The 24623-nt window shown below is 39.1% G+C and overlaps 1 protein-coding gene and 1 pseudogene across 2 annotated transcripts in view; one reads left to right on the forward strand and one right to left on the reverse strand.

Moving 5' to 3' along the window:
- Nucleotides 1-1633: 1633 nt before the first annotated feature.
- LOC114493234 lies at nucleotides 1634-2101 on the reverse strand (annotated as a pseudogene).
- An 879-nt stretch (nucleotides 2102-2980) lies between these two features.
- The window catches only part of PLAC8 (placenta associated 8), a 31929-nt gene continuing 10286 nt past the window's right edge, over nucleotides 2981-24623 (forward strand). Inside the window, exons 1-3 of one of the 2 annotated variants that reach the window (XM_028507662.2) lie at nucleotides 2981-3088; nucleotides 22693-22819; nucleotides 24390-24514. In XM_028507662.2, coding sequence (XP_028363463.1) covers nucleotides 22720-22819; nucleotides 24390-24514 — 225 coding nt within the window. In that variant the 5' untranslated portion in view covers nucleotides 2981-3088; nucleotides 22693-22719. Of the gene's footprint in view, nucleotides 3089-22688; nucleotides 22820-24389; nucleotides 24515-24623 lie in introns of both variants that reach the window. The other variant, XM_036027178.1, reaches the window with a different exon arrangement.

The following is a 24623-nucleotide window of genomic DNA, read 5'->3' on the forward strand; positions in this document are numbered from 1 at the left end:
CATTTTATCCCTAAAACTTTTCTTCTTCTTTATTTTCCATCTTAATTGTGATGGGAAACTTGTTTTGCTATTTGTTCTGAATAGAGCAGCTAGATATCCTTCTGCTAGGTCATCCCCTCTTTTCCATTATTCCCCCAAGCTCAGCCCAGGAGCTCTGGGTGGCATTTTCCCCTGTCTTCTTCAGGAAGGCATGGGACTGAAGCCTGGTCAATTAGACATTGCATTCTGGCCTTATGGACTCAAACAGAATGAATGCAATGCAACTGGACTCAAAAAGATGGTAGTTCTTTCAGAAGAGGCACATCCAAGCACAGACGGCAAAACCAGACTGCCTGGGCAAAAATGCTGGCTCTGTCTCTTATTGGTTACTTTGGGCTAGTTACTTAATATGCCTCAGTTTTCCTACCTACCTCATCCTTGTGAGAATTACAAGTGTAAAAATTTAAAACAGTAGTAAGCAAATATGGGTGTTAATTATTGTTAGTTTTTTCTCTTGCCCCAGAATCTGAGAGGAGAAGCCTGGAGCTGTTGGCAACCACTACAGTACACGTGAAGTCAGAGCAGGACCAACTCAGCATGAAGGATAGTGGAGCCAAGAGAAGGAGAGACCTGGACCCTGATCACAGGGCTGAGTCCTGGAACAAATTGGTCCACAAGCTGCTTGTACCCAGGATTTTTCAGACATGAGGCCATAAAACCCATTTTTGCTTAACATTGACTTGAGTCAGAAAGAATTGTGATATGCAACCGTCAAGCAATGTCCTGGGCTAGAAACTTGGAAACCGTTTCATTCTTTCCTCTCCCTCGCTGTCCACATCCTATGTGACAAGCTGCACATTCTACTTCTTTAATTTCTTTCCACTTTCGTAACTCAGGAGAGAAAAATGAGCATTGATATTTGCTGAGTACTTGTTATATATTTATAGACTGTGCTAGGACAGTTCACTTTTCAACCTCAACAACACTCTTATGAGGAACCTGAAACACACAGGCAGCAACTAATTAGTCCAAGGTCACTTAGTAAGCCAGTGGTAATTCCAACTGAAGAGGCCACAAAAACACCACTATGCCATACTGTGCTGAAAAACATTTGCTTAGTGTGATGACAGAGGGTTACTAGACTCACTGTACTTAGTAAGGTACATAAATGTCTAATTACTGTGTTGTACACCTGACACTAATGTCATATTGTATGTCAACTGCAATGGAAAAATAAATAAATAAATGAAGGTACGCTTGATGAGGGAGAAAAAACCAAAACCAAAATTAAAAAAACATTTGCTGAATGGCTAACCCCAGGTTACTGGGGTAACTTAACAGAACTTGCTCCAGGAAGTACTCCACTTGGCAAAAGCTGGTGGCTCCTTAGTCCTTTTTGAAAAGGGCAATGTGTCTATGGCCATACCACCCTGAAGGTGCCTGATCACGTCTGAAAAGGGCAATGACCCTAAAGTATTCTGGTCAATGTCAAGAGTCACACATACTTGCCCTGACCACTTTTCTCTTGGAATTGGTCCTCAACACAATCTCCCATCTTCATAAACAAGTCCTTCTGTACACATGTCTAATCAGGGAGAACATACAACAGTTTTAGTGATGTGTGTCATTCAATTTTTTTTTTTACAAAGCACTTGTGAACATTAAATGAACTCCCCTCTGTGTGCCTTCAAGCTACCAGGACACAGGCCCCGCCAACACCCTTCATCTTGTCCTCAGCTCTTCTGCTGAAGAATTGCGCCTACATTAATACACGCTGCTGTGGGAGCTTCCCCTTCCCCAGAACTTTGTAGTAGCCTGATTGCACCACATCAGTGGTAGGAGCAGCTCCAGTCTTGCTTTTGGCAGCGTTTACCCACCTGCTCACGGACCAAGGGTCACAGTTGATCAAGGTTGAGAGTGGGGCAGAAGCTGTGGTTCCTCTTTAAGTGGTAATGCCTCATACCAACTTTCCCAGAGTAACCTGGGTAATATTTGTTGAAGTTGATCCTGTGATGATGCAAGCCACCAGCATTACCTCGGCCTCCCTGTGTTTGCCAATGTGGTTGTGTCCATGGCTCATGTGGCCCTGAATTTTCCAGATCTTCCTCAATCTGGATGTCATGTTGGTGGCTGAGATACAAAAGGGCTAGTCATTCAAATTTTATGTTCAAACACATGAAAGAAAATACAAATTGTTAGAGTCACACTGAGAGAAAGAATGACATTTTAACCTCAACTAAACTAACAAATTTTTTTGTCAGCAACCAGAAACAATTAAGGTTTTTATATACACTATTGTGTGTCTGTGTGCCTAATGATTCATTAAGTGATTCATTCCCTCTCTTATCCCTCTGCCTGGTTCCTAAGACCTGCCATTTGCTATTATGATTTTCTGTTAAACCCATCCTCTTGCTTTCCACCCCTGCTCAGGCCCTTTCCATCCTTCACTCTCTATGAAATTACTCCTGGAGGGAGCCACTGATGTCAGTCTTGCCTTCTAGAATCCAGGTTCCACACTGACACCAGACAAGTGGCTCCAAAATGCCCTTGACCATGTCCCTGCTCTGTCCCTAACCTTTCAATATCTTTCCTTGTTCATGCCACACAGCTCTTTTGAACAGAAATCCCAATAACCTGGCTAGAGGAAGTTTCCATATCTCTGTAGCACTTTGAAAAATAAGACTAGTTTCCTGGTTCTTACTTTAAAACCTGTCTCAAGAACCTTAAAGGCCTTAGCAACTAAATGAACTATAGAAATCCTAACTAAATGTAGAAGCCTTGAACCTTCATAAAATGTAGGATCCTGAATAAATTTATCCCAATCCTGAATAAATCTTGCTGTCTTTGGGAGCAATATTGTCAGCCAAATGTCACATAAAATAAGTGCAATGAGATAAAATGCAGCATCCACATTCTTAAATACAAAAACATTGCCCCCCTAGGCAGAAAATTTCTTTCCTCCAGTCCCACCTCCTAACTTTCCCCACCCCTAACCCCACCCTTGGTGATTACAACCCTAGGCTGAAGCAACAAAGCAGCTAATTCAGTGTTCCTGAGCCTTCCAAAGGTTGACCTGGTTACTGCCTTCTGCAGTTAACCTCTGTGTGGTAAGTATTTTTGCAATACAGAATGCCTTTTCCATTTTGCAAATCTTTTGTCTTTCTCTCCTATCCTCTTTCAAAAGAAATTTATTTTAAAAATAATCAATTATAGAGCCAATAAAATCTTACCATGTAACTAGCATAAGCCAAGGCAGAATTCAATGGTAGGTGTTGATCTAGGGTAATCTTTTAAAAACCCACATGTCTGCAACATGTAATTGTCTTTTAAATTTAATTTGGCAGTAGTGAGTATTAAATCTGTGAATATCATGACTTTTTCTTTAAAATGCACCACTAGAAGATACATTTTTTAAAAGGAAAAAATGTCCTTAATCATTAAAGAAGAAATCATTGTGTCACCGTTATGACTGGCATGTTTAAACAGAATATTCTAAATTCTTTCTAAGAGGTTTCTCTCTTATTTTGTAATGAGTTTCAAGATTTGCTGTTGGAATTGGTTTTACTGGTGGGGAGGAAGCACCATTTCTGTTTCAATCATTTTGAGGTTTATTATTGTTTTATTATCAAAAGTTAATTCTAAATGTCTCTGTTTTTCTATAACAAAAACAATTTTTTGAAATTATCACAATCTGGCCACTTGTTATATTTCCTGATTTATAGCTGGGTTGCTATTGGCAGTATTACCAAGGCAGCTCTCAGTATTTTCACTGTTGAGGGAATGATTAACTTTTCTCACTTTTATGGTCTAAAGAAAAGGGGGAAAAGAAGCTTCTTTTCCTCCCTTTAACTTCTAGGTCCCTAAGGCAAACACTTTTGTTTAAAATAGTATCTAAAAAGGAAGTGGGGTTGAGAGGTGGCATTTCTAATGTATGCATATCTGGTTTCAAGACTCCAAAATTGTGTGTATGGGACTTACAGTTTCTTTGATGTACATTTGTTCATTCATTTATTGTTTTTTAACACCTATTGAGCATCTACTCTGTTCCAGGCACTGTGCTATGTTAAAAAGGTGAATGGCCAGCACCCATAGAGCTCAGACTCAGGTAGAAACAAGGGACCTGAAAACAGCTCACCTTAAAAACCCAATCCCTGATTGGGGCACAAGCAAGAAGCAACCGATCAGTGTTCCTCTCATACATCAGTGTTGCTCTCCCTCTCTCTTCTTCATTTCCCCTCTCTCTAAAATTTGTAAATATAAGTAAATATGTATATAACAGCACCAAATAGACATCTTCAGAGGACTTAATTACATGTGGTTGCTACATGTGGGTGCTACTGGTCCACATCCTTCAATAAATAAATAAGTACAAAGAAGTCCAATATCACTATGATTATTTCCATCAAGGATTACATTTATTTGAGGAGGGAGATTAATATTTTTCCAAAATATTTACTACCAGTTTTATCAGTGCCCTAAGCCTGTGCTTAGTTTACCTCCTGAGAGTTAACCAACTCTACGAGCACTTGAGTGTGTTAGCAAAATGCAGAGGAAACCTGGAGGCCTGAGCAGGCATGATGGTTGGCCATAAATTTACTGGAAAATTAGTACTTAAGACTACATTGGAACTCACTTGAGTTTTACTTGGGGGAGAGAAAATGAAGACAAATGTGTGTGAATTTACAGGCTGCCCCTCTTACCACATAGACCCTGCTCTGAAAGAGTTCCTCTGGACACTTTTGGGAAAAAGAAATATTTTATAAGCAAGTGTTTGTATAGGCTGCTGCCTTTTTCCTGAATTAAATTTATCATCACTTTAAGTGTTTTGTAGCCACCAGATAATTGTATTTTCATTGATGTTTTGAGATCTGTTTATATCAACTAGAGCACTCAGAAACGGTTTTGCTATCTCTTATAAAATATTGAACGGGAATTACTCAAGTTACAGACACCACCCAAATTCAACATTCTAGACATTATGATAATTGATTTTATGGTTAGGGGCTGGCACTGTCTTAACCCTCTTTACTTCCATCATCAGTATAGTTTGGGGACAGGGCTAGAGGAGACTCTTTCCCCACACACAATAAAACAAACTTTAAAATCATTTAACACACTTGACTGCTTACAAAAATATTAAAATAAAATAAAGCCCTTTTGAGATGTTTTGTACCAAAGTGGGTGCAGCCATTAGCTATATTAAATCACCAGGTAAGTGTTTTTTAACCCATATGACTCTGAGGACTGGTAATTCCCAAATTTAAGTTAAGCAAAATTTAAAATACAATGCTATACTTCATTGGTTTTCTGGTTCTTTTAGCCAAGATAGTACATCTGAGACATCTATGGGCCTGCTATACTGTTACTATGACCATATACCAGATATGCTAAGCATGGGTAGAGTTGGTGAAGTCCTTGGGGGTTCCTCTGTGCCAAGCTCCTACTGGAGACAAAGAGTTCCATGAAAGATGTGAAGGGAGAAACAGAATAAAGGCAAGACTTAAGTCTGAGGAAATAAATATTTGCCTAAGTAAGGAATCTGGTTTTCGTTGAGGGTTTTCAGAACAGCTGCATATAACTTGGAACTTGTAAGGTAACCCAAAAGACTCATTCATTCAACCAATAATATTTCAACCTTTAATTCTGCAAACAAATATAAATTGTAGGATGAGCAAAAAGAACTCAAATTAAATTTTCTTAGAAAGACTCTTTCTGCCCCTTCACACCAACTCAGAGTCATGATAGGGGTCTCAACAAATCAGATGATAATTGTGAGCTGAAGCACAAAGATTGGATACCACTTCTCTTTAAAAGAGATATTGTATAAATACTTGCTCCCCAATTATAACAAACAGCAAGAAAAGCATTCTTCCCTGCACTGTAGGAGAAATGGTTTTATTGCCACATTTGAGAGTATCCTCATGAAAACATGGCCTTGCACACAAAGTATTTATTTTATTAGACTAAATGGAAGGACATATACCACTAGTGTTGATGGTGGTTTGGTTTGTATGGTTGATTTACAAGAGATTTTTTTCTTCTGATATTTTTATGATTTTTTTAGATTGTCCTCATTGATCATGTTATTTCAGTTAGAGTTTTCAAATTATACATGTTTGGGGTGAAAATTTAAGTGGTGGGGGAAAGTATATTTATGTAAAAGACTTAAACTCCACTACTTTAATACCCAAATCATCATTTTAGATAGATTTCCTTTAATACAGTGATTCTCAGTCCTTACTGCACCTTGGAATCTGGGGAAGCATTAAAAATATTAACTCCAAGTCCATGAATCCCTTCCAACCAGACCAATGGATCCAAATCCAAATGGAGAAAGGTGAACTCATTACATAACCTAAGGCTCCATATTGCAATTCTTTTATATCTGTTGACCAGGAAGTTACACTACTTAAAATTAGACTCCACAGTGTTGCACTGAACGCTTGTTGTCACAGTAGGCAGGTTTTGTTAACAGCTGATAAAAAAGTTGTTCGGGTTCAGTGGTATGGAACTAAGGGACTTTAATCAGCCACACATAATTCCTAAGTGCCTGCACAAAATGTACGGCTTAACAAAACATTATCAGCTTGTTTTAAATGGGTCATTTAAATATCTACGGTTGCCTGTGTTGGTTAATTTTTTTTCTAAATTTCCTCACTGGTCACCTGCTAAAAGAGTTTTAGAACTGGTTTCTGAGGAAAAGAAAGGCTTCCTGGAGGTATGCCTTTAGATCACCTCCACATTGAATTAGGCTAGCTTTTCCCCTCTGAGCTACTAGACTGGCCTTCTGTTCAGCTGTGTTGTCCTGGTTGCAACTTTGAATTTTTATAACAATGCATTTGCCTTATGTGTCTTTTCTTCTGCAAACCTGTTTCTGTGTGTAAGAAGCAGCCCTAGTTGGGAATCTGAACTCAGGTTCTTGCCAAAGAAGTCCAGTATAGCCTCACTGCTGCCCAATTCTTATCAAACCTCAGGCAGTGAAAATATTATTCATGGAGGATTGTCAAAGAATATGCATCCATGTGCTTCTCTGAATAATCTAAATAATCTGATTTTTAATCTTGAATCCTCCCAGATTATCAGAGAGGTAAGTACTTAGTTAGGATCATTTTAGCTTCTCATAGATCACTTTTGGTGATTGTACTCCAGCCTGGGGCTTCAACTCTACAATTAGGAAACGGGTTCAGGAAAATCACTGCTCTCTTTATTGTAGAGAAATTGTTAAAGGTCTTGACCATTCCATGTTGCACATTGTTTTGAGGGCCTTGATGAGAAATTTCTCTGGGTCTCAATCTGTTTTTACTTTATGGACATAGTCAGTCTCCTAAGTATTTGTGTTCCCTCTTCACTTTACCTGGTAGGAAGTTCAGAGTCTAATTTGCAGCTCAGATGTCTAACACTGTGGGAACCTTAAGGCATGCACTAAATTTGCTCCAGGCTTTATTTTCCTTGTGTTTAATTTCTTCATTTTTCATTTCATATTCTGTTACTATATACATAAATTTGTAAACTGTTCAAATCCTCTTAACAATATGACAGCATGAATCACAGTTTCTCAGTCTTAACACTTTTGGGCCAAATAATTCCTTATTGGCAGGAATTGGCAGGTAGGAGTTAGGGGGAGGAGGCATTCTCGGTGTTTACCTACTATAGGCCAGTGGCAGTTCCTCTCACTTGCTACTTCAAGTTGTGACAATCAAAATGTCACCAGATACTACCAGATGTCTTCTGGGAGAAGATCACCCTGATTAAAAATCACTAGTATAAATGATTAAATAAGCTGGTATTATCATCTAGAAAAAGAAGTTTTCTTCAACCCTCTTACGGTCCCTAGCAGGATCTAAAAATTAAACTGACAAAGACAGATGAACAGGAGAAAAGGCTAAAAATTTTACAGAATTTTTACATATACATGGGAGCCTTCATAAGAGAATGAAAGACCTGAAGTGACTGGGGCCAGAAGCTTTTCTACCTTTTAGACAAAGAAACAAGAAATCTGTGAAGAATTGACAAGACAAGGCATTTGTCCTAAGGGTACTAAATGGCAAAGAAATAACATGATTTACTTATTCACAGCCCTGAATTTCCTGTCTCTGGTGATAAGGATGCCTTCCTTCTTTCTAATTCAGGGACAATTCCTTTCACAAGAGAGGTTTATCTCTTGCTTTCAGGGAAGAAGGGTAAGGAGAGGGAGGTCAGAGTGACTTTCCTGCCTCTGCGTTTTTCTCAGACTCCTTCAGTTTAAGATATTAAACATGCCAAGATGCCACATTTTAAGGTAGCATGTCCTAAAACCCCTCAAAGGCTTAGTATTTTCTAGGCTATATGCAGGTCACTTCTTTGGGGACACAAAGATAATGAAGCCCAGTCATTCCCCCCAGAAAAAAACAGCCAACAAGCTAAAAAGAAAGAAAATATAAGTTTTAGAACACACATATCTAAATCTCATATCTGAAGTTAGTATAGTCACATGCCACATAACATTTCAGTCAACAATGGACTGCATATATGACAGCAGTCCCAAAAGATTATAACAGAGCTGAAAATGTTCTGTCACTTAGTGTGTTGCTTAGAATTATAGCACAACACATTACTCACATGTTCGTGGTGATGCTGGTATAAACAAACCTGGGCTGCCTGTTGTATAGAACTACAGTACATACAATGATGTACAGGACATAGTACTTGACTGATAATAAAGATAAATTACTGTGTTATTGGTTTATACAGGGTCCAGCACCAATAACACACCATTTTTATTACAAAAAAAATTTTAAGCATATAGCTCTGTAACATAATAATATCACATTCAAGCATACCATATGACATTTTAGGTGAAATGTTCAAATTAAAACTATCAATTATTACACCCATATTATTATCTTAGCAACCACACTCAAGCAGGCATTACTTCTGTTGGACCCTGTATATTATTTACTATGCTACACTTTATATCATTATTTTAGAGTGTACTCTGTCTATTTATAACAGAAAAGTTTGCTGTAACACAGTATGCTGTGTTATGCCAGGAGCCTCATACATCTCCTGTTCACCACATCTCTTAATTGCATCATTTTATCTTGTGTTTGATTTAACCTCAAGTTGTTTTGTACAGTTATGTGCTGTACAGGCTTATAGCCTAGGAGCAATAAGCTATACTATAGAGCCTAGGTGTGTAGTAGGCTATCCCCCCCAAGGTTTATGTAGATGCACTTGATGATGTTCAATGACATCACCTAATGATGCATTTCTCAGAACATACCCTCATTGTTAAGCAGCACAGGACTGTATAGCTTCTTGTAGCTTTCTCAATAACCCTGAGAAGAAGGAAGGTAAGATACCATCATCATCATTTAGAGCAAAGGCACAGAAGTAGCCAAGTATCAATGCTATATTTAGAGCCCAGTGTCCTAACCTCAAGCTCAGTAGTTTTCCCACAACATCATAAAAGTGATGAGCAAGTTTAAAGAAATGAGAGAGGCAAATCCAATTTGGAAGATTAGAAATGGCTTCCTGGAGAAGGTAGCATTTGAGATGAGATGTTAACAGGTAAAGAGAGAAACAAGGGACAGGAACTCAAAGCAGGAACAGTGTAGAGGGAATGCCTTCAGAGTAGTGAAGAATCTTGTCTGACCAATGAGGGGGGGAAATGATAATCAAAGGACTAGAAAAATAGAGTGGGTCATGTAAGCAGCTTCCTAGTTCAGGCCTAGAGGGCTTGGGTGTGAGAAGGTAGTCTTTCCCTCAAACTATATATGCCTGACACATGTTTCACACATTATAAAAGTAGAGAAGCCTAGTGACATAGGTCACCAGAGAGATTAGTAATAGTAGAATGACAGAGAGATGGAAGGACCCAATTTATCATGTGCTGTTTATCCCCACATGACTCCAAATTAAACATTTTAGTGAACCAAGATCCCTTTACTTTCTTGATGAAAGGAGCGTTATTGGACTTCCCTGGAGTCAGATTCTGAGTCTTGCACTATCAAAAACACAAATATTACCAAGAGAGCTCATTTAAGCATTATCAGGCATGAACATAGTTTTTAACATGATGTAAAATGTGTTTGGATTGACACTTTTTAATAGAAATAATTTCACTTAAATTAGGAAGTGCCATAATTTCAACTATGCATAATCATATTTAATTTCCTCATAACTGAAAGATTTCATTGTTTTGGCAAAATTTCAGAAATGACACTGTAGGGAGAGAAAAAAATAACTTTCTCTCTACCCTTCTAAGATCTTGGCTGGGGCCCCTGTAACCAAAGACAGATTAATGGGAGAAAAAATAAACAGAAGTTTCACGACATGTATGTTTCATATAGACACCCAGGGAAATGACTGACTCTCAGTGGTGGCTTAGAACATAGGCCTCAATACTCTCTTCAGGCTAAAGAGAGAAGTGGGGGCAATTAAAGGGAGGTGACCAAGGACACAAGAGTTTGTTATGCAGTTTTTAGTCTGGTACCTTCTCCATTCCTAAGAGTTTCTTGAGATTTAGAGTCATCCTTCTCTTCCTGAATGAGGAAGGAAAGTTTCTTTTATGTGTGAATTTCTCGTAAAAGGTAACCTCTTCTCTGTGGTCAGAGTTCCTCCTATGTCTGCTGTTTCTCAAAATAACCAAATCACAGTGACCCTTATGCCAAAGAGATATATTCTGGGACAGCATTTTCTGGTCTACATTGTAACTGGTACACTAGGCAGGAGGAACTGAGTATGATGCAGAGACTGCAGATTTCTGTAATGACACCTCCCCAGAAGTGCTGGGGAGGAGGGGTAGGGGAAAGCTGCCTCCAGATGCATACTCAGACCCAGGACAGGCCCGTGGTGGGATTTTGGGTGCTGGAGAAAAAACTGCAAATTTTTTTTTTCATTTTAATCATTGTTCATATACAGTTTTCTCCTTTTTACTGCCAATCCAGTCCCCCCTCCCACCCTCCCCACTTCCCTCCTATTACCACCCTCCCCTTAGCTTATGACCATGTGTCCTTTAAGTTTGTTCCTGTGAATCCTTCCCACTGTCCCCTTAAATTCCCTCTTCTCTCCGCAAATGGTTTTTTTTTAAAGCAGGGTCTACTGTCTGACAGTGCAGCAAAGGTGTAATGCCACTGTAATGAGAAGGTATCATAAGACCGAAAAACAGAGCAGGCAACTCCATAGAATACAATAGAACTTACCATAGGATAATTCACTCACAGGAATTTGGGGTCAGAGCAGAAACTACAATGCAGAAGTCTGCCCAGATTTTTCTCCTCTAGAGGCTTATGTTGCATTACTTTTTTAATAGTATAACTCAGGTACTAATGATTGACAAGACAAAGGGACAGGGGGCAAACCTCCTGGTATTGTAATAGATGATTATTTATAATCAATACTATTCCCAGTATGGTATTTATCTCAGTTGTCATGCCATCCCAGCCATTATTACTAACAAAAAATTTGCAGCTACAGTGTAAGGAACTCAGATAATCAACTAGGAAGCTCTGCTATGCCTGCTATGGACAGTGAAGTGGGTCAAAGGACACCATGTGAAACTTAAAAACTGAAACAAAATCTGGGACACAGAGATGAAGTTAATTTTGCTCACATCAGCATATTATACAGCTTATTCAATGACTTTATTTATTTTCTTGTTCCAGAAACAGATTGCATATAACCCATGGGATTATTTGGTAGGCAGCTGAAAGCCAGGGAAGGTGGACAGAGGAGAAAAGAAGTGATGGAACCACAGGGGATTAAGAGCCTTGGGAAGGCCAAGGTGAACGATAGGGGTTTTACCTGATTTCATCAGAACAGCTCCGACTGGTTGAGAGAAGGAGAGCCATACAGGACCTGGGCTAGTCTGTAAAACTTTTTGCAAAATGACAGCAGATTTGGTAGAATGAAAGAGTGTGCACCTTGGCTTTCACTCACTTGGCTTTGACCCTGGACAAGAGCTGCTTAACTTCCTCAGGCATGGGATTTCACCACAGCAGAAAAGATTGAGAATAGAATTTGTTAGCATGGAAATTGGCAGTAGAAACTGCTCAAGAAATTTCAGTTTTCCTTCCTTTTTCCAGGAAAAAACAATTTTGTGTTCCCAGAGGAAATACAATAATTTAGATAGAAATCAATTTTTGCTGACATTTGGGTTCTTTGGCCTCTGATCGCTATCTAGTGGAGTGAGATAGAGTTTCCTGTACAAGCTAAGGAAGCTGCATTGTTTTGGCCTCTCCCCACCACTTCCCATTTCTATAAATGTGAGAGCAGTTACTCACTGCTCCCACATCAGTATCTAATACTAAAGTCATTCCCACTGCCCTTCAGGTAAAATACAGAACCTCCAATGAAATTTGAATTTCAAATAAAGAATGAAGAATTTTCAAGTATAGGTATGTCTAAAATTTTGCATGAGGCAGTTATTCAAATTTAACTAAATATCCTGTATTTCTTTTTCCTAAACATGGCAACTCTATTTAGTCATTTAAACATAATTTCTGTTCTTCTCAGTCTTAAACCTCAGTTTCTGTTTCCTAGGTTCTTTAGCAACCTATGGGTAGAAAAAAGACATTAGCATTACCAAGTACTGGAGAGGGTGTGGAGCAACTGGAACTCTCATACATTACTGATGGCAGTGTAAATTGGTACTACCACTTCAGTATACTGTTTAACACTATCTATTAACCCTAGGACCCAGCAATTTCACCACAGTTATAGACATAACAAATACATACATAGTCCACCAGAAGATATGTACAGGAATATTCATAGCACCACTGTACTATTCATTATAGTCCAAAGTGGAAGTAACACAATGGTAAAATGGATGAATAAATTGTGGTATATCTATAGGATATTATATGGCAATAAGAATGAAAGAATTATTGCCACGTCCAATGTGGTTGAATCTCACAATCATAATTTTGAGCAAAAGAAGCCAGGCACAGGAAAATAAATAATGTATATCATTATATACACACACACACACACACACACACATGCAAAATGAATCTCTGGTGTTACAAGACAGGGTAGAGGTTGCCTTTGGGCAGAGTGCTGGGCTCCCTAGGAGGCTGAGGAGGACTCCTGGGATGCTGGCAACGTCCTGGTTCTTCAATCAGGTTGTGTTTACACAAAATGTCCACTTTTCGAAAGTTCATCAATCACACTTACAGTTTCTGCTTTATGTTGTACAATATATATGGGGTGGGCAAAAGTAGGTTCATAGTTGTAATACAAATAAATAATATAATAATGAATAATAATACAAGAATAAACTCTGTGTTTTGTGTATTCACAAGGGTAAACCTGTTTTTGCCACACCCAGCACATTGCACTTTAATTAAAAGTTTACTTAAAGAGGGAGAATAGTAGTAGAACTAGACAGATTAAACTGTCAACCAGGGAATAGTAAGCCAAAGGAAAAGAGGCAGGTTAAAAGTTGGGTGGACCTAGCAGGACTTGGTACACAGAAGAGGCATTTCAGAACAGGATGTGAATGAATACATGGGGATACTGGAATCATGCAATGATTCCTGAGTGCCAGCGCTTGCATTTTGAACATTTCTGAACTCAGAAGCAATATGTTAGTTTTCATTCCTCATAGGAACTGCTTTTCAGGCCTACTGTAGACATGACTTAATGCATCTGCTGGGAAACTGAAATAGACAACCTTTAGGATCCCTCCCAATGCTCACCTTTCATGGTGCTCATGTTTGATGTTCTCTAAACCATGCTTTCTCAACTCAGCACTGTTGACACTTGGGGCTAGAAAATTCTTTGTTGTAGGGGCTGTTTTGTGTTTTCCAGGATAGTTAGCAACACCCTTGGCTAGATCCCACTAGATCACAATAGCACCTCATCCCCAGTTATGACCAAAAATGTCTCCAGACACTGGCAAATGTTTCCTGGCAATTAAAATTATCTCTGTTTCAGAACCAGTCCTCTAAACCTGTATTGTGGAATTCTAGGGTAAGTTTTTGAGTGACTGGTTTCAGGATATTAAAAATAATACACACATAAACAAATACATAAAAAGAAAGCAAAGTCACAAACCATCCACCTTCCAATAGTCCCAAAATTTACTTGAGAAGGGACACTCCAGGTAAGTGCTTACCTCTTATTCCTGAACAGGGCTTGCTCATTTCAGCTGGCCAAGAACTGTGACTCATGACTGGTGTTCAGTGGAAAGAAAAATAAAGGCTTTGGAGTCCCATAAAACTGAATTCAAGTCCCAACGCTGCCACTCTGTCACTTTTGACATGTGACTTTTCTGTTTCTTTCCCTTTCTTCTGTAGCCTTGTAGAAGAACTACCCACATCTCACAATATCTAAGAGTGTAAAGGAAGTAAGTGTGGGCAGAGGGATAGTATTGTGTTTCCCTCTGGGGCCAAGTATTCTCTTTTATTTAACTAATATTCATAAAGCACTTACCTTATACCAAACACCACTCTAAGGGATTTTCAAATATTGACTCATTTAATCCTTCTGACAACTTTATAAGCTATGTACTGTTAATACCCCATTTCACAGATAAGGAAACTGAGGCACAGGGAAGAGACTAGGAGAGGAGGAGGGACCACACTCAATGTTTGAGACAAGCTTCATTTTCTCATCTATAAATTAAAGAGGTTGAACTAGCAATAATGATTTTTCCTTGCCCTTGGCACTTAACCTCTTGTCTGCAGTAACATTGTCCTGGGCGCAACATATCATGCTCAGGTTTTTTTCATCAGCTTTCACTGGCACTTAGACTTTCTCTGGTGTATATAAGGCGATTTACAATTTTCAAAGTGTCTTCACATACATGGTCTTATTTGAACCTCCCAAAGACTAGCAATAACTAAAATCCAAGTCTTCTGATTCCTACCCCATTGGTCATCTTATCACCACTGTCATTTGCTTTCTGGGTGCTGTGTTCCCAGGCACTTTTCCATACCATTAAATCAGGCATAGGCCCTGCTACTTAGAAATATTCAGTTTAAAATACACACAACACTGCACATGCCAGATCACTGACATGTTACAGGAAACATAGTGCCTACTATACATAGTCTATTGACATAATCTCATCACATTAACACAACTCAAGAGAAAAGGCACACTATATTTATTTTAAAGATGCCAAAACTGAAGCTCAGAGAAGTTAGTTTACTTATCCTAGGACACACGGAGGGTGGAAAATAGATTTGAAGCCAGGTTGTTTTTTTTTAATTATTGTTAAAGTACAGTTGTCTTCATTTTTCCCCACCAATCCCCACACCCCAGCCATCCCCATCTCCCACCCTCGATCCTACCCGCCTTTGTCCATGTGTCCTTTCCTGAAAACCCTTCCCCATATTTCCCCCCATTATCCCCTCCCACCTCCCCTCTGGTCACTGTCAGTTTGTTCTTAATTTCAATGCCTCTGGTTATATTTTGCTTGCTTACTTGTTTTGTTGATTAGGTTCCACTTATAGGTGAGATCATATGGTATTTGTCTTTCACCACCTGAAGCCAGGTTTGTTTTGGTTTGGTTTGGTTTGGTTTTTTAAAACAGTATTTTTTTGCAATATTTTATTTTTATTTATTTATTTTATTTATTTATTTTTTATAATCATCAAATACTTTTTTATTGTTCTTCAAGTACAGTTTTCTGCATTTTCCCCCACCCCAGCCCTCCCTGCCTCCCTCCCCCATTTCCACCCTCTCTTGTTATTGTCCATATGCCCTTTATAATTGTTCCTATAAACCCTTCACCCTTTTCCCCCATTATCCCCTCCCCTCTCCCCTCTGGTTGCTGTCAGCCTGTTCTCAATTTCAATGTCTTTGGCTATACTTCGCTTGCTTGTTTGTTTTGTTGATTAGGTTCCTGTTAATGGTGAGATCATGTGCTATTTGTCTTTCACTGCCTGGCTTATTTCACTTAATGTAGTGCTCTCCAGTTCCATCCATGCTGTCAAAAAGGGTAGGAGCTCTCTCTTTCTTTCTGCTATGTGGAATTCCGTTGTGTAAATGTACTACAGTTTTTGTTTATAAATTCATTTACTCATGGACACTTGGGTTGCTTCTAGCACTTGGCTACTGTAAACTATGTGCTATGAACATTGGGGTGCATAGGTTCTTTTGGATTGGTGTTTCAGGGTTCTTAGCCAGGTTTTTTTATATCCATGGCTCCTAATTACAGTCTAGGCTCTGGCTAGACATTGTGAACCAGACACCTGCAGCGTCAGCACTACCTGGGAGTTTGTAGGGTTTTTTAAAATATATTTTATTGATTATGCTATTACAGTTGTCGCATTTTCCCCCTTCACTCCACTCCACCCTGCACACTCCCTAACCCCTCCCACCCACATTCCCCTCCTTTAGTTCATCTCCATGTGTCATAAGTTCTTTGGCTTCTACATTTCCCATACTATTCTTACCCTCCCCCTGTCTATTTTTTACCTACCATCTATGCTACTTATTCTCTGTACCTTTTCCCACTCTCTCCCCCTCCCACTCCCCTGTTGATAACCCTCCATGTGATCTCCATTTCTGGGGTTCTGTTCCTGTTCTACTTGTTTGCTTAGTTTGTTTTTGTTTTTGTTTTAGGTATGGTTGTTAATAATTGTGAGTTTGCTGTCATTTTACTATACATATTTTTTATCTCCTTTTTCTTAGATAAGTCCCTTTAACATTTCATATAATAAGGGTGTGGTGATGATGAACTCCTTTAACTTGACCTTATCTGAGAAGCACTTTATCTGCCCTTCCATTCTAAATGAAAGCTTTGCTGGACAGAGCAATCTTGGATGTAGGTCCTTGCCTTTCATGACTTGGGATACCTCTTTCCAGCTCCTTCTTCCCTGCAAGGTCTCTTTTGAGAAATTAGCTGACAGTCTGATGGGAATTCCTTTATAGGCAACTGCCTCCTTTTCTCTTGCTGCTTCTAGGATTCTCTTCTTCATTTTAATCTTGGTAACTTAATGATGATGTGCATTGGTGTGCTCCTCTTTGGGTCTAACTTCTTTGGGACTTTCTGAGCTTCCCAGACTTCCTGGAAGTCTATTCCCTTTGTCAGATTGGGGAAGTTCTTCTTTATTATTTGTTCAAATAAATTTTTCACTTGTTGCTCTTCCTCTTCCCCTTCTGGTACCCCTATAATTTGGATGTTGGAATGTTTAAAGATGTCCTAGAGGTTCCTAAGCCTCTCCTCATTTTTTTGAATTCTTGTTTCTTCATTCTTTTCTGATTGGATGTTTCTTTCTTCCTTCTGGTCCACACCATTGATTTGAGTCCCAGTTTCCCTTCCCATCAGTATTGATTCCCTGTGCATTTTCTTTTATTTCACTTAGCGTAGCCTTCATTTTTTTCATCTAATTTGTGACCAAATCCAACCAACTCTGTGAGCATCCTGATGACTAGTGTTTTGAACTGTGCATCTGATAGGTTGGCTACATCTTCATTGCTTAGTTGTATTTTTTTTTTGGAGCTTTGATCTGTTCTTTCATTTGGGTCATTTTGTTTTTGTCCTGATGCACCTGTTACATAGTGAGGGGTGGAGACTTAGGTGTTCACCAGAGCAGGGCATCCCATGTGGCTGGGTTGTGATGCTGTATGCGGGGAAGGGGTCCGAGAGGGAACAACAGTGTTTGCTCCACTCTCTGCCAGATTTCAGTCACTTCCCCTGCTCCCACAAGCAAACTGGGCCCTTCTGATACTGATTCTGTTGTGGGTGGGTTTGTGTTATTCTAGGACCCTGTGGGTCTCTCCAATGAACTCTCCAGTGAGGCAGGGAGTTTCTCCCGCTGCCTCAACCCCACAGGTGTTTTCAATCAGTGGTTTGAGGCTTTATTTCCCTGCACTGGGACCCTGGATTGTGCAGTCTGTCCTGCTCCCCTTTTTTTGCCTGGTTTGTCTGCAAGTGAATGTGGGACCACACGGTCCACCAGCTGCTACCTTGCCAGTCAGCTCCAGCCTTGTGCACCCCATTCCACAATCTACTACCTTACTGGGTCTGCCAGCCACCACCTTGCCATGAGCCCTCTCCATCCCAGCTCCCCAACTCCACCCCTCCTACTTGTCTGGAAGAATGTGTCTTCTTTAACTCCTTGGTTGTCAGACTTCCATGAAGTTCGATTTTCTGTCAGTACTGGTTGTTTTTGTTTTTAAATTTTTGTGGTCCTTCTTTTGGTTCTGTGAGGAGGCACAATGTGTCTATCTATGCCTCCATCTTGGCCAGAAGTCCCCTGGGAGCTTGTTAAAAAAGCAAATCTCAGGTCTCTCTTAGGACACAGTGAATCAGGGTCTGTCTACACTCTAAAAGGTAGGCCCTGGATATATTATAATTTAAGAACTACTGATCACAGTTGCATCTCATATAGATCTATCCATGATATATAGAAGTACAAAATCTATTAAAAAACACATATGTGCATCCATACACACATATATTGTAGTGTTTTTTTATAATATACTTCTAAACATTTTACTTTAAATAAGGAAATTAAGGGATTTATAAGCATGTGGCATGAGTCTTTGTGTTAGATTAGGAATTGAATTAACTGAACTAACAGATATGCAGTATATACTAGGATAGTTGTGATTTACATATGTAGCAGTTGCAGCATATACCCATTGTTGGATTTATATCAGAACCCCTTATTCTCAAAAATTACTCACTAGGATTTTTTTACATCAAACAGCAAATTTTACCTTTACTCCAAACTACTCAATGCACAAGTATATGTGGCCAGTGCTGTACAAAGAGTTATGAAAGGTACTAAGGACTGGAAGAATATTTAAAATACAATCTGTGCCCTGAAGTAATTTTTAGTCTGGGGTCTCTTGAAAAGAATTTTAGCATGGTTTTCCATTTTACCACATTGGCTGAACTGATTGCGATTGGTCCTATGAATTTTTTTCCAAAAGCATCATTTTCTTAAAGAAGTAATTTCCTTTTAGCCATACTGGTACATTTTTCTTTCTTTAATGGTACACACACCCATGCTGCTGCAGCAACTCTGTATATTTTGACTATACTGATTTTCCCAGTATATTTTTTCAAGGTAATGAATAATTAAACCTTGAGGTTGGAGGTATATCCATAACATCAGGCTTAAATATATTGCATGTACAATTTATTCTTATCAATAACTACTTCTCAGATAGTAGATTGAGTTCACATCATTTGCCAGCTCTGATCAAATGGTATGAGCTTTCTATATACTGTCAGAAAATGTCATATGCCCAAAGTGACAGAGTGGGAAGACTGCAACTTGAATTCAATTCTATGGGACTCCAAAGTCTTTTTTCTTCTTTCCACTGAAGTCCACCAATTGGTAATTACAATTGTCTAGGATTCTAAGATATGTCCAGTGGAAATAGATTCTGTATACAACCTGGGATCAACTAGCAACGTCTGCTTTGAGCGTAGGAATGAGCTGCTGATGTGCACCTGGCTACACAGTGCCATCCCTACCCTTAAACCATACCTCTTGCTCCAAAAAACTTATGTCTCTATTGTTCATGCATTCCCAGGCTTTCTTCCCCCTAGGCATTTCCTAACACTATTTCCATACCTGCTTTCTGTGCCAAAACAAGAATCCCATGACCTTCAATTAGATGTCCAACTTCTCCAGAACTAGATAACAATTTTATTGATAGTTCTGCTAGTTTGGAAAACAAAAAAAACAACAGCAACAAAAGCAAAAATTAAAATTAAATTTAAAAAAAAAAACCTTGTTCACAGAGCATATGCTCGAATTTCTCCAGCTCAGGACCTTAGACCAGAAGCTTCCCTCACACTTCCCTGGTGGCCATGGAGATTCTCAGTACAGACTTGTTTTGATTGAAATCAAATACTACTACTTCCCCTTTGGGTTATACCTGTCCTTCTGGGGTTCTGCAGTGTCTCTGCAGTTTTAGTTCTTTTATTATGCTACTGGAAATTCCCACCTAATGGGCTCTCAGTTTCTTCTCTTCATTCATATTTCTGTTACACCCCCTCTTGCTTTGTAACTATGCCCAATACCAAAATGAAGCCAGGCTCATTGACTGTACATATTTTGAATACAGTTATGCTTTTCTTTTTTTTCTCCTCTTTTGATTTAGTTCTCAGAGGAATCAGTATCTGGGACAGGAGTTGAAAAAAACACATTTTAGATTTAAAAGCAGTCAGATTAGGCAATACAGCTGTTATGGTCTCCTTCACCACTCTCACTTTTTGTAACAACCCCTCTCCCTTAAGAAGCACTTGGGTGCTTATTGCCCTGGCTGGTGTAGCTCAGTGGATTGAGTGTGTACCTGCGAACCAAAGGGTCACTGGTTTGATTCCCAGTCAGGGCACATGCCTTGGTTGTGGACCAGGTCCCTGGTTGGGGGTGCATGAGAGGCAACCACACATTGATTTTTCTCTTCCTCTCTTTCTCCCTCCTGTCCCCTCTCTATAAAAATAAATAAATAAAAATCTTTAAAAAAAAGAAGAAGAATCATTTGGGTGCTTATTAAACATGCAGATTTCTCAATCCCTTTCTGGGCCTATTAAATCCAAAGTTCTAGGAATGTTAAACTCTTTTTTTTTTTAAGATTTTATTTATTTATTTATTTTTTAGAGAGGGAAGGGAGGGAGAGAGAGAGAGAGAGAGAGAAACATCAATGTGCGGTTGCTGGGGGTTATGGCCTGCAACCCAGGAATGTACCCTGGCTGGGAATCGAACCTGGGACACTTTGGTTCCCAGCCCGCGCTCAAGGAATGTTAAACTCTTAACAACATTCTCAGGTGATTCTAACCCACACTAAAGTTTGAAAAATAAAAGGAACATTTGTAATTATAATCAAGTTTTCTATTGTACTTATATAAGTCATACAATACATGTTAGCAATATGACAGTGGTTTTTCTGAGACAAAATGTCTATGGACAGAAACCAGTAGAAAATACCTGTTATGTAGAATTTTTAAATAAGACCCCATTACAACCAGAATTCCAAAATACTCCTATACAAAAAGTTCAAAGTTTGTGCCTTATTCTGCATAAGTTTAAATTCACTTGATTAGGCAAGGCAGTACTATCCATTTTCACAACTTGTAACCAGCACCTCCCTGCTAATTCATTCTCTCCACAATATTCTATTGCATGTACATTCCATGCCAAGAACTGTCGTAGGATTCCCTGGTCAGCCCTTTACTACTTTTTCCTGTTGGTTAATCATCTCTGCTCCTCCACATAGCCATATGTCTTCCTGCATTATCAGGGAAAACATTGTTACCCTTCCAATTAAGCAGAGAGGAGAAAGACCAAAGTCTAGTTAAATATTTACCAATGCCTTGCAGTTTCAAACAAGATTCCTGGTGTGATCTGAACATAATTATATAGCTTTCTCAAGCTGGCTGGGTTCCCCTTGGTGTCATAAAGCAAATTCTTGATAACAATTCTTGATAACCTATCCAGGGCAGTTCAAAGTGCTTTGACTTTTATTATTCAAGAACTTCCACCCCTCTTTGTGCCAACTCAGCTGTTGGTTGAAATATACTGATAACAGCCACAAATCTCAGAGAAGACATCAATCCAGAAGAGGACCAGGGCAAGGGAAAAACTAAGAAGATGAATTAGGAAGGACTGAGAAACTGAAATGACACATAAACATAGCCACAAGAGCTGATTATATTAGAATTGCCTCTTAAAAATTTTATACAGCCAGGGTCCACCCCAGGCTACTCAATCAGAAGCAAGAATCTGTCTTTTTTACCAAGCACTAAAGATGAACCTAGTGCATAGCCAGAATAGGGAAGAAGTGTGTTGATAAAATCTCTGACTGGGGCCGTCCTTGGCAAGATGGTGGAGGAAGACTGAAGGTAGCAAAGCTCAGTGATTATGTGGGGTGAGGGAGTTGACTTGCAACTGAACTGGTCAAGGGAAGTGTTGAAAGTGAGCAGAGACCAAGGACCAAGACTACAGAGCACAGCCATTATAGTCAAACTGAAAATAGTAAAGAAGAAAGTTTTAACATTGGCAATTGGAAAACCAAGCATATTTTCTCTCTTGAGAATACTGACTGAGTAGAAGCTCATGAGACTTCACCTGATTACTGGATAAAATATAAAAATTCTAGGTGTCACTTGGTTTGAGAGACACTGTTTCCTGGTGGTTTTGCAACCAGTGGGTTTTTCCGCGGGACCCGGAAGGCTCTTTTTTTGTATTCTGACCTGACACCTTCACAAAAGGAAATTGAATGTTATATTTTTTTAAGTAATCGAGGTCTTCTGTAAACTTTAGCTATCAAGACATCACTAACAATTACACAATGAATGCTGACATTAGTTAGAAGCATCTGTTTAACAACAATTTTATGGAAAAGTAAAGAACTCTATTGCAGAGTTCTCTTAAGGAACAAGTGAGATAATGCCTGTGGAATAACTTTGTAAAAATTGATTATAATTGCTATTAAATAGAAATGCTTCAAATGCAAAATAGACATTTTTTAGGATGGTTGCTTTGAAAATAGAAAATATATATATATCATCTTGTTAATGAGCAAAAGGGGGAAGAACAACAGAAAACCTAAGAAAAGAACTTTCATTCTCTTTCCTTTTTGGTTTTAATTTCCAGATTTCCACAACAGCCTGAAAAGGTAAAGCTAAGTTAGTTGGATGTGAGCACCCTTAATCAGGAGAGGTGTGGTGAAATGCCTTCTCAACTGGTATCTACATTGTATTCAACCAATACGGTTAGGTGTTTAATGCTTTTTTGGTTTTGTTTTTACAGGCAGTGTGCCCTTTTGAAGTTATCCTTAAAAATGAATCCAGTTGTTTCACAGCCAAGATATGGTGGAGGGGGTACGATGGCTAGTGACTGGCAAACCGGCGAATGTGACTGCTGTAATGACTTAGGGATTTGTAAGTGCACATAGTAATTCCTTTCTCCTTGACTATGGGTAATAACACAGATTACTAACATAATAAAAATTGTTTATCCTGTAACTGAGTTCCATGTTTTACTCTAACTCAAAAGTTACAAGCTGGAAGCCCATGGTGGACTGAGTCACTGGATGATGTGTTTTGTTTGCCCTATACATAATGAGCCTTCTTGATGTACTGATTTTAATATAGTAGAAAACATTAAAAAATCAGATTTTACACAAAAATCTAGCTTTCCAATCTAGATTTCCAGCTTCTCTTGAAAAAATTTGGAAAATCAGGGAAGATGAGTCATTCTCACATGGCAGAGGTGAGCTGCTACTGAGTGTTAGCCAACCCCATTAAAAAGGATATTCACGATGTAGTTTGCCAAGCTTATGTCCACCAGCCATCATTTGGGGCTTTTTCCAACCTATTTCATTCATTTATTTTCCCTGCTTGGCCTTGAGTTTGTGATCCTTGTTTATACCAATCAATCACCTCTTTTTAAATTTTTCACCTCTTTAGTATCACCACGTTCTTGACATGTTCTCCAGTTAACTGTTTATGTCTTTCTTTTCCTACAGTGCTGACTCTGTATTTTCTGGTTTCAGCGATACTCTTGTGGCTGTTCCATTTCAGGAAGCACTATGGGTTTTTTATTTTACTGACTTCTAATTCTTTTACACTACCAAACACACTTTTGTGTGAGAAAAATTTCCTTATTTCAGAGTCTATTGCCATATGAGTTGCAGATACTCTGTGTGGCACATCTTTCCAGTATCTTTGAGAAACAGCCTCTTGTTTTTGTTTTTCTTACTTTTATATATGTGATGGAAGTCCCAAGATCACTGGAGATAGCCTTTTGCTTAAAACAATAAATTTTTTTAAAAAAACAGAGACTTTCTTATCTAGGGTACAGCAGTACCAATACTCCACCCCAGAGCTTTCCAAAATAGACTTTTAATCAGAGAATGTTAGAGAAGTTTCCTGTTTGTCGCTATTTTCTTAGGCTCCCCTTTTTTTGCCTCACAAAGATTCTTTAAAGTGAAATTCCAGTTAGATTTTTATGCTTTTGGTGCCAATATCCCTTTACTTCTGTTTGCCTCTACCCTCACAGTGCCAATAGGGCTCTACACTTTGCCTGTACAACCATATAGAATCTATTCCCTATTGATTTTCTCATTTGGGCACTAATAATCTCTCCACTCACCCATTTCTGACATTCAACACCTTCCCATGGTTTTCAGAGGGCTTTTCAGATGTCTGATGCCACAAACTTCCAATGCAAGCATGACCCAAATATAAACAAGGGCAGGAAAGAAAGGTAATTCTTACATGCTCAGATTGGCAGGGCAGAAACTTTTATAATTAACTCTGACCTGATATGATGACATGCAAATTTTTCCCAGACACTCAGGTCCAGAAGCAAGACATAAAGACCCAGATGACCACATTGTTATCTCAGAGGGTTTATTAAGGCCATTTCCTGAGCTATCATCTACTTGAGGTTTAGTGGAAACTGTGATGACTTTCACTAATTCCCCTGTGTGGTCTCACCCTCACTCAGGCCTCTGTGGGACTTTCTTCCCTCTGTGCCTGTCGTGTCAGATTGCCTCTGACATGGATGAATGCTGCCTGTGTGGGGCAAGTGTCGCCATGAGGACCAAGTATCGAACCAAATACGGCATCCCGGTGAGTCACCCAAGGGTCCACTTCGAGGTGGTAGCCCAGATACCCAAGGGCTTCCCTTCAGTCTGACGGATTTCCATGATTGCTCCTCCTCACCTTCATACCTTAACCC

This window comes from Phyllostomus discolor, chromosome 1 (assembly GCF_004126475.2).
Source record: "Phyllostomus discolor isolate MPI-MPIP mPhyDis1 chromosome 1, mPhyDis1.pri.v3, whole genome shotgun sequence".
NCBI classification, from domain to species: Eukaryota; Metazoa; Chordata; class Mammalia; order Chiroptera; family Phyllostomidae; genus Phyllostomus; species Phyllostomus discolor.